This window comes from Neopelma chrysocephalum, unplaced genomic scaffold (genome assembly GCF_003984885.1).
Source record: "Neopelma chrysocephalum unplaced genomic scaffold, ASM398488v2 Primary Assembly neopelma1_42, whole genome shotgun sequence".
In the NCBI taxonomy this organism is placed as follows: Eukaryota; Metazoa; Chordata; class Aves; order Passeriformes; family Pipridae; genus Neopelma; species Neopelma chrysocephalum.
The window spans coordinates 9,038,725-9,054,664 of NW_020897700.1; the positions used below are offsets into that span (position 1 = coordinate 9,038,725).

Sequence of the window (15,940 nt, forward strand, 5' to 3'; positions counted from 1 at the left end):
GAAAAGAAATAAGACGCTGTAAAACAAATGGTTTCCTTACTGAGTTTCAATGATTTATGCACGTGCCAACAGGAATGAGGAAATTCAAATTCCTTCTGCTTCCAGATATTGCAGGTTTCTGTTTAATAACACCTCAGGCCAACCACTTTGAGGGCACTATTTTATTTCTTAGGTTGTTGAACTCATTTGGCCATGTGCCTTACAGCACCACATGTGGTATGTCTTAATAGACCTGAAAGATATGGCATGCTGTGGCTTGATTTTATTTACATTTATGTAAATATCACCATGTTTATTTTAAAATTAAAATTCTGCAGGTGCAGCTCCATGGTGGTAACGTTCGCTGAAAGGACAGTTAGTTCCTATCATCTAAATCTGGAAGATCTCTCTTAAAATCATGCTCACTGTTTGCCATTTCTTACTTTGCTGAGCTCATCCAGTGAAACTGTACTTGTTTGTTGCCTGGTCTGTACTGGCTTCCTGGTTTGTTTTTTTTAACTAGCTCAGTGACTCTAGTAGGATTTCCAATGACAAAAGTGATAGAAAGCATTTATTAATAATATGAAAAAATGTAATTCTGACAAAATTTTTAACTTTGAAGTCTATTTTCTTTCATATTACTGAAACTTCTCAAGCTCATGACTGACTGTCCCAATTTCCTGTATCTCTAACATCAGAGCTCCACCTCAAAAGGACACCTTGACTATCCAGAAAGGGAGCTCTAAGGTACTACAGGTGTAATGAGATAAGTCAGCTTCTGCCTTATTGTGTACTGCTGGTCAGGCATTTTCTGTCAAAATGTTTTTATTTTCTCTAGCCAGGAGCCACTGATTTGACAACTGTTAGCGGAAATGTACCTATCAGTTTTGGCAGGCGAGTCTTCTCACGCAGGAGAAGGAATCTCTGGAGCAGGGCAGACGCCTGTCTGCGGAGCATCCCACTTCCTCTAGTGCAGCTGGCAGGCCTCCCTGGGCCCTTGGAGACTGCTTCCAGTGCTTTGACAGCTTGGAGACTTAAAACCTGGAGACTCAAACCTCCATCTCTAATGCTTAGATGGAGAGAGCTCTAGGATGCTACCACTAGTATGAGGTATGGCTTTCTCAATCTTGAGTTAGTTCTATTTCATGTTTAACTAAGTAATTAAATATTTATTGGGCCACAGAGGGAGCAGGTGGCTGAAACTGTTATGGGACAGCTGCTTAAACTGCCAGTTTAGGTCAGTGAGGTCCTGCTCCTCTCTCCTCTTCACACCAAGCCTGACTGCATGTTTCTGTCTTTTCACTTGGGCCCAGAGGCATGCTCCTCTCACGCATGTCTTCAGAACTATGGAGAATGACCTCTAGGAAGGAGAGCATTTAGGTCATCAGAGGGCTCCCAACAGATTCAGATGTACATAAGTGCTGGCACAAGTGATGGAAGGCTTCGGCTGAGAAGAGGTGGGAGAATGGCTATCCCTTTGGACAGCAGCAGGCCATTAGAATGGTATAGCTATAACCTCATTTGGTACCCTAAATTCTGAGCCTTACCTGGGATGTATACCAATGTTTTCATTCAGCCTTAGGGGGATGTATACATATACAATGCTGTAAGCAGGTGGTTAGCATGTGAGCTGACACCACATAACACTCAGGCTCAGACTCCTGGCTGCAAACTCATATGTACTATCAGCAAGCCCTAATCAAGAAACAAAGGGCTACTGTGGGATGGCTTGCTTTTTCCCACTGATTTCCCCCACTGGAAGAACATAGAGATCTCTAGATTTCATCCAGGTGTGTAGTCAGAAGGTCCATCTTCAATGTGGCTACCGCTTTGCTCCCTTGTCTTCTGCAGCCCTCTTCCTTTCTCTTACTGCTGGTCTGCTGCTCTGTCAAACTAAGCTAAAAAACCTTGTAAGACCAGGAGACTTGCAGATGTGACAAATGGCTCTGCAGACATGCTTCCCCGGAGGTTTCAGTCCCAGGAGTGGGGAGCAGTTTGACCTTGCCTGCAGCCAGTAGGGTATGTTAAGCAGGACTGCGCCTACGACCTTATTTGCAAAATGTCCTATCCCCCACCTGCAGCATGCCCTGTCCCTCACCAGCTGAAAACTACTGTGTTAGGGATATCTGGTATGAGCTGTGGTCTGTGCCTCTCAGCTCACAATGAGTTCACTGGAGTTATGCATAAGGCTGGCAGACACTGCCATTATAAATATTTCCTTTCGTAAAGTTAGGCGAGATTTTTATTAAGTAGAGTCTACATATAAAGCTGAGAGCCTCTCTGCTTCCAGGCGCAGGGTGCAAGTGTCCTCTGAGCTGCTACGGAAGGTATTTTGACTTGTTTGTTGCTAATTATTGCTTCAGTAAACAACAGCTGTTCAGATGCAGCTCAGCTTCTTGCTTTGAAAAGATTACAGTGCTCAAACTGTAGTCTGGTATTATTGAAAAAAGAAAAAAAAGTTATAATCATTTCACTCCCCTACTGCTACAGATTTTATGGGCCTTGTAGTGTACTGTTATGTCAGGCATATTAATTGCTACTGAGTCGATGTTAAGCAAATGAAACAGCTTTGTGCAGCGTTTGGACACTTGGTTATAGACAGTTTAACAGTCTCTCTTCTGGAGAGACTATGCATTAGTCTTAGATTATTTTTCAGCACTAGAGGAATGGCTCTTTCAAAGTAACTATAAAATGAACCATTGCTGCCATGCAATAGCAGTAATAAGCTGTTAAGGTATGTTGCAAAGCATGAGGTCAGAGGCAGTATGTTCTTCCAGCCACCCAAGAAGTGTAATAGCAACTAATTAGTGCAGCTCCTTCGGAGGCTACTGCTATTGCAACGGGAGGAAAGAAAGGCAGAATAGTGCTAGAGGGGCCCCACTGTTACTATCTGCCCTTTAAATGAAGGAGTTGTTGGTATTAGCTTAGCAGAGGGTGAAGGCCTGACCCAGCACAGCACTGAGTGTCACTGATGTGCTCTTGGCGCTGAAAAGAAAAATAGCCCTGTTCTCTGCTCCATGCAGTTCCTGCCCTTCTTCTTTCTTCCCGAGGAGCAGAATTTACAGGGGCATCTGCCTTGATTTATTGAGGAGCAAAACCTACAAATTAACTTTCCAGGCATGCACGCACACACGTGCTTTGCTGCACAATGCCAGACCAAGCCCTTCCTCCTGGTTGGGTGGCTCTTCCCTGGCAGTAGCTGGCTGAACTATTGGCCCAGCATCAGTATGAGGCTGTGGCAGTGCCCATGGCCACGCCAACCACCGCTCACTGCCCACGCGGCTGCCACACTGAGGAACAGGCTCTCTTTGCTTGAAGCAGCAGTTCCCTATGCTGTTGCATTTCACTGGCTGCAGATGAAAGTCATTGTGCAGTTAAGAACAAAAAAACCCCACATATTTTACTACATGCATATACCGTTGGTTGCATTTGAAAAGGAACAAGGTGGCATGAGTGCTCCTACTCATCCAACCTTGCTGTTGTTGACCTGCCAACAAGAGGGCTCTGCTTTAGGATGGTAGGTTGGGACTTGCCATCGGGGCTGTGCAAGGGAGCAGAGGCTGGACAAGCACGAGGCAGCACCACCAGTGGGACCTACTATGGTGCTTGCCCTTGTGGAGCACCTGCTACCTCCTCCACAGCCCATGAGAACGGTGCATTATGGGGAGACCAGAGAGGGGGCACGGGATGTCCCTGGCCCAGCAAAACATGCCAGGCTGCCTGCCCTGCTCGTGCCAGCCGGGCACCATGTTGCGAGTTGACAGGAGGTGCTGTTCTAGAGGACACGGCATCTTAAGGCAGTATGTAGATATGTATGTATATATCAATGTGCGTGCGTATGTACATCGATTTATTTATTTATTAATTTTGTTGGAGCCCCGCTTCACCGAGCCGCTCCCCCAGGGCACCGCGGGCCTCACCGAGCCGTTAAAATGGCGGCCAAGACCCCCGGCGGCCCCTCGCCGGCCCCTGCCGCCCCTCCCCTGCCCGCCAGGGGGCGCGGGAGCCACGGCCGGAGAGCGGTGTCCCGGGGAAAGGGCCGCCGGGTGCCGAAGGGCGCTGGGAGCGGCCCCGGCCGTCTGCCCCAGGCTGCGCTGCCGCTTTTAGGGGCTGGGGGCGGTGCGCTCCCTCGCTGCGGCCCTGCTCGCTGATGGTGAAGGGGTCACGCTGTTGCGGGAGGCAGTGTCGGTCCCGGAGCGGACACCGTGCCCGGCTGCCGTGCCTGGGCAGGGAGCGGTACGCTTGCGGCTGGGAGCACACTCTAATCCCTTCCCTTCGGTCTGAGCTTCGCTTTGAAGCGGGTCAGGACGCGGAGGGAGCAGTTGGCTCTCCCCGGGTGAGGCAGGACGGCTGTCCTCTAGTTGTGCTGCCGGCGCCAGCTGCGGTGATGCCCCGGGTTAGAACCAGGGGCTTTCCACCCAACCGGAGCTGACGGAGCGTGAAACACTTGGGAAGGGAGTGTCGGTCACTGAGGGCGACGTGCGCTCAGGGTAGAGTGCGGTCAGCGATGGCACAAAGTTTTACCATTTCTTTTTGCCCTTTTTTTTTTTTTTTAATCTAAACACTTGCCTCTGTGTGTCTTGGAGACATAAACGTGGGCATATTGGCTCCAGCTATGTTAATAGAGAATGAGGAGGTTTGTTTTAGTTTCAATAATCAACTGCTATAAAAGGCAATAGAACAGTGTATCTCTGCTGTGGAAACCAAGGAATGTTTTTAAAATGCCTCAGCCTTGCACTCTCCGTGTAAAGATTTGGGTCTTTTACAGTAATCTTTGTTGGCTTCATTCTGTATCAACTTAATTTGGATATTTCAGGGTTGGAAAAGAGGTGATAAGGAGAAGACAAACCCAAACCCTTCGGCGTGGCATTTACCAGAGTTATAAAGCTTTCAATTTGACGTCTCCTGTGCAGCTAAATGAACGGTGCCATCATCTGGTTTGAACTCCCATCACCTGCATCCATTATATGTAACTCCAATAGCTGCCCGTTTTGCCAAAAGCTTCTGCAAACTACTTCTCCTATAGTTATCAGAATTGCATTCCCTCCTGCTTTCTCTTCTCCCGTTTGCAAGCACTTCACTACAATGTGGCTTTTTTCTATCAAGTCATTTAAACACTATTGTCATGAAACGCTTTCGTGCCTTTTTTGGGGGGGATGGGGTGGTGGTGAGCTGTTTAAATCTCTCCCTGCAAGATTATTTTTTTTTTTGCCAAGACTTAGATTTATATGTGATGTCTCCTTGTGCTCTCTCTCCAGGGTTTAACGGTGTTTTCACGATGCATGCATCAGGACTGTATGCCAGAGTGGTATTGCTGGCACCATATGTAGAGAAAACATTGCCTTCCTATTCCCCTTGTTTAACAAGGCCAGTAATCTCATTAAGCTTCTCCACCCCTATGAGCTCTTCATTGCCACCACTATTGTACTGGAATCTCACAATGAGTTATTTATCCATTATGTGCTCCTCATTCTTTCCAGTCACTGCTTTCTTGTAGGCGGCTACATACCTTTCATAGCAAGATTTGCATTTCTTATTCTGAGATATTTTACTTCTGGAATTGCCTGTATTAAAATGCATTTTGTTTGAATGGGCTCACTTCAGCGAGTGATTCATATTGTTCTGTATGACTGCTCTGTCCTAGCCATTATTTGCCACTCCATTAATTTTTGTCATCTGCAGATATTGGTGTCACTGGGTTTTTCTGGATTTTGTGTTTTGCTTATATGTGCTTCCCCATCATTGTGGAAGTTGGTGATTAGCACCTGGTCCTGGTATTATGGTCTTGTACACCCACACCCCCTCCCCAGCTCATTTTTCCACAGTAATTCTTATCTACAAACAGTGGATGGAGTTTTCTACAGCATTTCCAACACGCTTCTAGTTACTCAGATTTGAATTCTTAACTGATTCCTGTATTATCTTTATACTTTAAAAAAAAAATTTATTATTTCTGTAAGGTTAATTGGTTCATTAGATAGCCATTCCTGTAATTTCAGTTTTAAAATGATTCCTGGGCTTGGAATTTGGAAATACTTTATTGTGTTGGGAGAACAATTTCCCTCATGCCTCTGTAATGCATGGCACTCACCCTGCTGTCTCAGACAGCTTAAGTGTGATTGAGTAACTAGAGCCAGTTGAAACATGTTGTTGCCTTCCAGCCTTGTTCTTAATTTCTGAATTTCTTCCTTTTCCTCCTGAATCCCAAAAGGCTTTATTAAGACAGCTTTGTGGGAACCATTAACTTTAAACTGCGTAATTACACTACTATAGCTTTGACTTAGTTAGTAGTAGGAAAAACATTGTATGCATGTCTAGAAATTTATATTCCTCAATGATGGAATTTTAACTTAGTAAATTAAAAGGTTTACTCAATTTACCTAGGAAGTTATAGTAATTAACAGCAAGAGAGTTTACCTGCAATAAAGTAGGTTCTGTGAAAACATGACACTCTAATGAGCTGCCATCTTATTATGCTTATTCTTTACCTTCTAAACTGCATATAAGACTCTCGTGTACGTAAAGAAAGGGATAGTGTTACTGTTTGAGCTTCTTTGTTTAGAAGTGGGGACCAATATTTAGCGGATTTATCTTAGTGATGCATTCTATGTCATCCTTGCACTGCTCAGGATTGCATGCAGTTGGCATTTGTGATGCTAGAAATCAGGCCAGGATTTTTTTTTAGGCATGTGTACAAAAAATAGTGCAGTTAAGATAATCCTCATGCCAGTATTTGTGTGGTACTGTGTGACTTCACTCTCATTTTGCATTTTAGACCATCTAACGAAAAGTCATCTCCCTCGCCCTCCCCCACCATCCCCAGCACATCTGGTTACTAAAGCAGGGCAGACCGTGTTCTTATAAGACACCATGTTCTTATTCCTCTGTCACCCTCACAGTGCCAACTGCAATAACCACTATAATGTCTCGTGATTAGGAGGTGGCATGACAAACAAACTTTTCCACCTTTCCTTTACCCTGAAAGGTCTAAGACATTTTTAGTGATCAGTAACAAATATTCAGGTTTCTGGGATGGGTGAACAGGCAAGCTGCATTTTTTCAGATTTTCATGGTGCACCTAATTAAGTGCTGGCACCCTTATTTATGTTACTCTTGCTGATAAATAGGCTGGGGGGGGAGAAGCAGGGATTTATCTATCATTAGTGTTTTGAATTTTTTAATAGATCTAACCTGGGCACTCACAGAGTTAAATTTGCCTTATATTGTCACTCTGCTAAAAAGCTAAAAACTTCTGAGGTAAAAAATGAAGTCTTAAGCTCTGTCAGTTAGCATGACAGCTATGGACCATGTGTTCCCTTTTTCCCAGGGGGAAAAACTGGCACATACCCATCAATTAATTGGTTTTCATTTTGCCTTTTTTTATTTTGGGTCACTGAGCCCCAGCAACTTGTGTATGCAAAGATCAATTTAATTTTATAAGCATTGTGTATTTACTCTCCTTAGCATTAACTGGCTATAGATGAGAAGCTGATCAGTTCAGCGGGTTTAGATGTGGCTTTGCAGTTAGGGTATGATATCACTGTGTCTGTGCTGTTCAGTTTATGCTGTGGGATGATGCTCTCTGCTTTGGCTTATTTTTAACCCTGGCAGCTTCTAGTAAGCTGCTTCGGAGCTGTTTCTAATAAGTGTCTCTGCTTTCCCATCCCTGAAGAATTATGCACTAGTCTTTTTCTTAAAGGTTCTCAAGCTGGCCATATGTATAGCCATAGCTTGCCATTCTGGAGTTAGCAGTAAAGCAAGGTATCAAGGCTTCCAGCAGCTCTTTGTTGTTGGTGGGGATTTTTTTCCTGAAAACAAAATTCAAACATTTTGTCATCTGATTCTTTGCAAATGCAGCCTATTCTCTCATAGACAATTTTAACTGTTACTTTATGCAGTGAGTTTTTTTACAGCCTTTCAGCTGTCACTTTAAAAGTGCTTCAGAAGAGTGGCAGTGGTAACTGGCATTTTTTTCCCCCCTTGACAAATGCAAATCTCTCACCTCCCAAGTGTAAATATGCAAAGATATCTTACTGGCTTGCCTTTTTTTTTTTTTTTAAACAACAAAATTAGGCCACAGTTAGCTAAGCAGTGACCTGATTAGTGCTGGATCAACATGTTACCAGCTCAAGGTTGTCACTACAAAGTAAGTGTGGTGAAGTCTGCCTGTTCCAACTAAAATGAAAGCAGTCTCTTGACGTAGAGCAGCGCTGAAGTCAGCAGTTCCTGCAAAGTGGGCCTTAATGCAGATTGAAGGATCTCTTCTGTGTATATATGTAACTACCAATGCCAACCTAATTCTTTATAATCAAATACTTTCTGTCATATTTTTACTCAGGAGGATATGAAAGAAAACAGTTCTAAGTGATTTTTTTTCCTTTGGCTTTCCTTATCTATAAAAGATTTGGCTTTGTGAGGTATATTTAATGTTTTCTCCAAAGTAGGCCACCTGAGAGATCCCATGGAGTAATTCACTTTGCTGAGTTAGCAGATGAAGCCATTGGACACAGTCAAAAAAGATACTGCCAACTGTGAAGAGAATGAATTGATACCAGTGCAAGGGGACCGGTTTGCTTCTTTGATACAAGAAAAGCAGTTGCACAGATGCAGTATCTGACATATACATTTAAAAAACCAAATATAAACACACACACACACACATTGGGTTGGCTTTTATTGGAAAGCCTAGATGCAATCTATAGTTATCAATTTGTGGAAAATTCAGGACACATATAAAGTTAAGAAGGCAAATTAAAAGAACAATACAAATCAGACGAAATATACATCTCAAAATATCAGGATAGCATTTTGACTGGCATTGTCTAAAATACTTAGAATCTCCTTTCTTTTTTTCTTATTTTTGTAATATGCTTCTTTAACTATGCATATTTTTTCTTTAAAAAGATCTTTTGTTTATATATTCCCCAAGGTCACTATTTCCTGCAGGAGCATGTCCAGATCGCAAGTCTTTTTTAGCAAGAAATAGGCTCATTATACCTACTAACAAGGCCACTAATTGGCTTGATTTGACTGTATCTAAAATGATCACCAACAGATACCATAATTTTTTGTTTATTGGTGCCAGAACAAAGGAGAAGGAACTGGTACGCGTTAAGTAGAAGATATATTTCAATGTCGACATGTTATACAAGCTTTTCATATTCAAACAGAACAGAAACATTGGACATAATTTAGAATATGAGCCTATTTCAACAGAGAGCACTTACAGCATGCTAAATACAGTGCTGTGGAAGAGCCACCCAACAGAACTGCAAACACCTAGCATTTTACATCTTTAAAAATAATATGTAGATCAATGACACGTCTCTGGGGTCTGACATACCTACCATCCTCTCTAAATTTAGGGCCCTTGACTTCAAGGGTAAAAATACTAACAACTAATCTGTGCTTTCATTCTAATAGATGATTAGCATTCATTATATGTGTAATTAGTTCTGTATGCTCTACCAAATACACAGATACAGTAATGTCACTGATACTGTAGATTCAGTTGTGACTTGGCTGGGAGAAATTCAAATCTGTTTATCAAACAATCCTAATGTGCAATTTAGAGTATGTAATACCATAGACTCTCAGAATACAAAGCAGTTAGAAAACTATTTTTATTACATCCACTTGAACCATTCATAGTTAAGACACGTTCACTTACTATGTTCTGTCATTATAATACATGGATAGAAATACTGTGTATATTTCAATGAACATCAAAACCCCCCAATTTTGTCTCATGTTAAAAATATTTATTTTTGTGGCTGAATTTAGTGCTCATGAGACTGAAGCTCTAAGAATGGTTTCAGCCAAGATGTACAACAGATGCCATAGATGCCATCACAGGCTTCCTATAAGGAACCAGCTGCACACTTCAGTTCTGTCCTGCAACAAATATACTGGGCCTTGGAGCAGAGCATGCCAAATCTATGCAGTGGTGTAGAGATGTAGACTAGGCACTAGAACTAGACCGTCCTCTCCATCCCCAGGTTCAGTGTTCACAGTAATTAGAGTTGATCTGCCAGCTGAGGGCCCGGAGATGAACCTATTTAACAGCCTGCCTGCCTAAAGAGCAATTCTGTAGCATCAGATCAGAGGTACACTTCTTCTATCTGGAGTTATTAACATCTAAAAGAGCTGTATTATACAGAAGACAAAGTTGACATAACTGGATGAAACTACATAATTTCTTCTTCTTCTTCTACATACAATTTGCCAAGCACCTGAGACACTATTCTTTCCTTTGTGAAACAAAGCTTCTAAAAAAACAACAGAAACCCCACTTGGTATGAATAACTGTCCATTTATTACATCAGGGCTGGAAAAAGACAAGGAAAACCCAACCTATTAAAGTCTTCCATCATAATAAATGAGACTTATTTGGTTACTGTGCCTTCTAACAATGACTGATGAAGTGACACTGGCCTGGGTGACAGGAGAGGGAAGGGAGGGAGCAGTAGTCTGAGTCAGCCAGCTACTTTGTGGAGTGTCCCATCCTATCAGCAGAGTGATAGATGCACAGCTTTAAACATAATACAAAAATATTAACACTTTTGGACATTAGTCATCACTGTTATATCTCTACAATATAATCCTTTATACTGTACAGCTATAACATAAAAGGTGCAATTCCTTCTTCTTTAAAAAAAATCACACACAGCACATGTTTTTATCATTTTATTTTTAAGTATAAACTTTTTTAAACACTTTACATAAATTAACTCCTCTGAGACTAATATTTGATGTACAGTAAATTGTAATTCATATAAAAATCCATAAACAACTTGTCTCACATAATTTACAAAAAAATCAGGGTTTCCTTTGCTTATATGCAACAAGGATTCTACTTGCCATTTTCCCCCCAAGGCAAACCATGTTAGCATTGTAAAATCCATTATTAAATTTCCATGGTAGCATAAGTCACTTGTGCCAATGTCCTTTTAGAAAGCAGCACAGTTTAAAGCAGTTGGGTTGTCTATAAACAATAATTTTTGCCCCACATTTAAAATTAACAGATATATACCACATCCTATGGAGTGAGAAAGAGAGAGAAAAAGAGAGAGAGAAAAGAGAGACTACTTCTTGTAAGCAAAGGTCAACAATTCAGTAATATTTGAAAACACTGTATGGGTCTGTATCTTAATTAAATACAGTGCCTCAAAGGAACGGACAGCCTGTTGCAAAATCTGTAGGCCTTTTTATTTTCTTTTTTTCTTCTTTTTTTTTTTAATACTTTTCAGTCCAACTTGAGTGCAGCGATATGCATATGTAAACATATTCTTTAAAGCAGATCACCTTTAAGGTCATTGAGAAAAAAAAAGTTTTGTCATTAGCAGTATCATTCTTCTGGAAGGCGCTCTTTTCATTACAGAGTCTGTTTGGATTGTGCTACAGAAAAAATCTGAGCAAAGATGTAAGCTTAGGCTCAAGTAGTAATGCAGCAAAACAGTTTGGTCTCCTTTTTAGAAGACACTGGTACACAGTCTCTTTGGCAGCCTCAGCTAAGCCAGTGTGTTACCTCTTTCCTATCTCACTTTGTCTGAGGAACTGTATATTGTTAGCACTGTCTGCTAATTCTGGATATTGCTCCACAGAGAGTACATAGTACCCATCATATCCTTGTACCTTTCCAGCACTTAGCAACTGCCTCTTTTCTCCTTCTGTCCACAATCTGGCACCTTCCTCTCCGTCTCTTACTCTCTGTTGTTCTCTGGCCCAGGCACTGGAAAGAGCTCTTTGCCTGGCTTGCTCCAGTATTCGGGCCTTTTCCTCATCAAGTGTCATGCCATAGCGGACGTGAAGTGCTAAAGCACCATATTGCATTTCAACATCAGCAAACCTACGAGTCCTGCCATTCACCACAGTGGTGGACTGGGAAACAGTGACGTTGATGCCATTCTCCAGGGCCTTACGCCCACTTGTCAGCCTCAGTGTCCCAAGGTCACTCTCAGGGGAGGTGGTCTTGATAAAATAGTGCGTATCCTTTCCCTCCACAGTGAAATGCAAGTTTTCTAGGTAGTAAGCGTTGTTCAGAACAGCTGCCACTTTTATGCAGTCCTCATTTGCAATGTTGAGCACGTTTGTTTGTATTTTGCCTTGACTGACAGCGAGCATCACCCCTTTCCCAATCAGAGACTTCACTGTGGCAAACCACAGCCATGACTTTTCTCCACTGGATTTCCGTCTGCTGACCTGCACTTCTGCCATCTTTCCCAGGGAAAGGAAAGCCTTTGCTTGTCTTGCCACTTGTTGTTGCACTCCAGAAATTGGCTGTAAACAAGAACAGACAGAAGTTTTACCAGCCATCTGTAGCCCCCTAAATGCCAAACAGCCAGGCTTTCTTGGTGTGCTGCCTGTGGACAACAACAGGATATGCCACAACTGACAGTGCCAGGGCGTTAATTAGATCTACATACTGCTTGTTATGCTGAGTTACAAGACTATTTTGTTAATATTCAGTGCTTTTACTCTTTGTCTCCCTGAGAACCTGCATAAAAATCAGATTTAACTTCAGAGGCTACTTACCGGGCTGCACAGGACAGACTTGCAATGCCAATACTTAATCACAGAATCATCAAATGCTTTGGGTTGGAAGGGGACCTTAAAGATCATCTAGTTCCAACCCCTCTGCCATGGGACACCTTCTACTAGACCAGGTTGCTCAGAGCCCCATCCAGCCTGGACTCCAGGAATGGGGTATCCACAACATCCCTGAGCAACCTGTTCCAATGCCTCACCACCCTCACAGCAAAGCATGTTTTCCTAATATCTAATCTAAACCTACTCTCTTTTCAGTTTGAACCCATTCCCCCTTGACCTATCCCTACATGCTCTTGTAAATAGTCTTGCCCCATCTTTCCTGTAAGCTCCCTTCAGGAACTAGAAAGCTGCATTTAGGTCACTCCTAAGCCTTCTCTTTTCCAGGCTGAACAATCCCAACTCTCTCAGTCCTCCCTCATAGGAGAGGTGCTCCACCCTTCAAATCATCTTGATGGCCCTCCTCTGGACTCACTCCAACAGGTCGATGTCCTTTCTGTGTTGGGAACCCCAGAGTTGGATGCAGCACTCCAGGTGGGATCTCACCCAGAGCGAAGGGGCAGAATCACCTCCTCGACCTGCTGATCACTCTCTGCTTTTGATGCAACACAGGATACAATTGTCTTTCTGGGCTGCGAGTGCACACTGCTGGGTCATATTATGTTAATATGGCTAAGAGCTATCTTACTATCATGTCACCTCATCCTATGAGCTTGTTCAAGTATGATTCTTATCTACCGTGAGTCCATCCAAACCGAGTTGATCTTTGCAGGTCATGAAGCTGTGCTTTAGAACAGGAACAAGCCTTTCTTCACTGACTCAGGAAATAGGAGTCTTTCGGGTAGCTGCAGTCTGAGACCAAACAGCAGGGAGGCTCTCATAAGCCCTCAAGCTGCTAGAGGAAGGAGGGGAATCAAACTGTAATAACAGTCTTTACAATAAAAAAGAGGTAAGCAAATGGTACAGACCATTTACAGTGAGGTGGAGTACCGGGGACTGATGCCCTTTCTTGCAAATACTTGCAGAAACTGATAAATGGGGATGTTTGAAAAGGCTGCGGCCAATGCAGCTGCATGAACTTCCATTTCACTCCAGGTATCAGCCTGCTGCCTAAAAGAGCTTCTCCCCAGGCCCTTCAGACAGGTACAACCCTGAATACAGCAGAGTGTTTTGTTGACAGCTAGCAAAGACAAGGGGCAATGAATGGAAAGAACCAATGGGCCAGTCTAATGGAAAAGCTAGGACAGGAGAATCTGTGAAGGAAGAGCTATGTGTAGCCAGCTATGCCAGATGCACTCTTGGTAAAGAGAGGATAGCTGGGGAATGGGACCTGGCAGCATAACTGCTGTGGTTAGCCAAGAACAGCTGAAAGACCAGGAACAGCTAGCAGGAATTGTTAGCTAGTGCAGCTAGATAGCACGACAGCTCAAATTACAGGGTCAGCTGTGGCTGGGATGAGACTTTACAGCTGCGTAGAACAGACACGCCTTATCTGTCTAGCCCTGGGTCTTAACAGCAACAAGCTGTGAATGAGCTAGTATTGATGGAGGTAGGGAGCCGACATCTGCCCTAGCAGTTGTCTCAGCGGGAAACAGAGAGAAAGATTTAAATAGCTTTGGCTGCACTTTTGAAAAAGAGTACTTAGTTTCTGATGATGATCCAGTTTATCTTCCATTTGACCCCTTCTCTCTTCAGTGAAATACTGCTTAAAGCATTTGATTCACTGCTGACAAATGAGTCCAAAGCCTATTTTGTTTTCCCAAATTTCTGGGTGGGAGACCAAGCAGGAATTATTAAGACTCATACAACCTTAATTCAGCCTTGATGCTAATCAAAGCCTGGCAAAAAGTTTGCAAAGACTTCTCTGCTCTGCCACAAGGGCAGCTTTTCTGGAGGTGACAGTTCCTGAGGGAATCATGAATTGACTTGGACTCTCAACTCTTCTTGAATGTGGCAGATTCCTGTCTGCACTTGCTAACAAATATGGATTTCAGCTGTTATAAATCCTACATGAAAGCTATTGAGCTCAAAATATACTGTAGACAGCAATCATCAGTGAGAGCGGTGAGATGCTATAGCAACTTCATAATGACAAAGTTTGTTTATTTTTAACATGTGTCCTCTGAGCTCAATAAAGCTCACTCACTCCAGAATGTTTCAAAATACTAAGTGGTTTGTGTGTTTACTTCTGTCTCTTGGTTGCATTTGCTGGTTTAACAGTGAATATCAGAGTCACAGCTTCTTCCTATCTGAGTATTTTGAATCTTTGTTTTCCTCTCACTCCTTTCTCCCTCTGTCATGTCACATGCCCCGGGCACTCCTCATGTCACTTAGCTCTCTCCTGAAGATTTTTGACAACTAGCTGTCTGCTCTCATCTCTTTGACCAAACCGGTTCTCTTCCTGGCGCACCTTTGCTGGTGTTAGTGGATAATTTCATTCTTTAGCCTTTGAAATCTAAATAAACAACCTCTGATAGTTCTTCACAGCCATGCCTGATGTCAGGTCTATCATGTCCCAGTACAACCACCTTGCCTGGAGTGCTTGCCAGGCTCCTCCTTCACTGCTTCTACTTCTCATGGGAGACAATACTCTCATGCTGTGCTCTAAGGTCTTTCCCTGTTACTCAATTCCTTGCTATTAAAAATAATAATAAAAAAAAATAAATATAGCATACAAAGTCAGCTTCTACATGTTCCCTTCTGCTGGGGCACCCTTCTAATGATTTTTTGTCTAAATTAGGTTGTAGAATTCTTTAAGATTATATAATCTTTTAATCTTGTAATATTCTCTATCGTGATTCTTGTAAAAAGAGATCTGGTTTTGACTGCTCACAATGGGATCACCCATTTTAATGTCTCTTAACTCTTCCTTCTTAACTGAGAAGTATAGGATTTTTGAGGGCATAGGTCTTTGATCTTTGAGTAAGTTTAATTTGTAAATATTATTTTCTTAAATAGCAGATTTAGAATTCACTTCCACATTTATTTCTTCCATCATTTAAAACTGTAGCAGGATTTCAGGACGAAAGTTCATTTTTTTGCTCCTAAAGAACTTCATAAGCACCTGGAGTTTTGGTTTTATGTAATGTAATAGACTTTACCCCTCAGGTAATTTCATTTTCAGTATTTTATCTTTACATATAAAACATGGTGTCCATAATGCATGGTTAATATTAAAGAGAAGTAAAATTGTAGTGGTGCCTGGTATGCATAATTTATATCACCTGTTCTTCTGTTTATTTCAGTCTATTTTTTTCTATAGTGTTCATTTTCTGCCTTCAGGCAGCGTGTTAGTACAAATCTAATGTCTGTAGTTTCTGCTATGAAAACTAGACATCTTTAAAGGGTCTTAAACTTCCTTTCATTGATTATTGTCTTTTTGCATTTTTATTATTGCTGAAAGCAAACAAAAGCT

The 15,940-nt window shown here is 42.3% G+C and overlaps 1 protein-coding gene across 10 annotated transcripts in view; it reads right to left on the bottom strand.

Annotated features, from left to right (window-relative positions):
• Window positions 1-8,634: 8,634 nt before the first annotated feature.
• The window catches only part of TENM3 (teneurin transmembrane protein 3), a 1,346,985-nt gene continuing 1,339,679 nt past the window's right edge, over window positions 8,635-15,940 (bottom strand). For all 10 annotated transcript variants that reach the window (XM_027676660.1, XM_027676662.1, XM_027676663.1 and 7 more), the window contains one exon: window positions 8,635-12,258. In XM_027676660.1, the coding sequence (XP_027532461.1) occupies window positions 11,503-12,258 (756 nt within the window). In that variant the 3' untranslated portion in view covers window positions 8,635-11,502. The remainder of the gene's footprint in view (window positions 12,259-15,940) is intronic.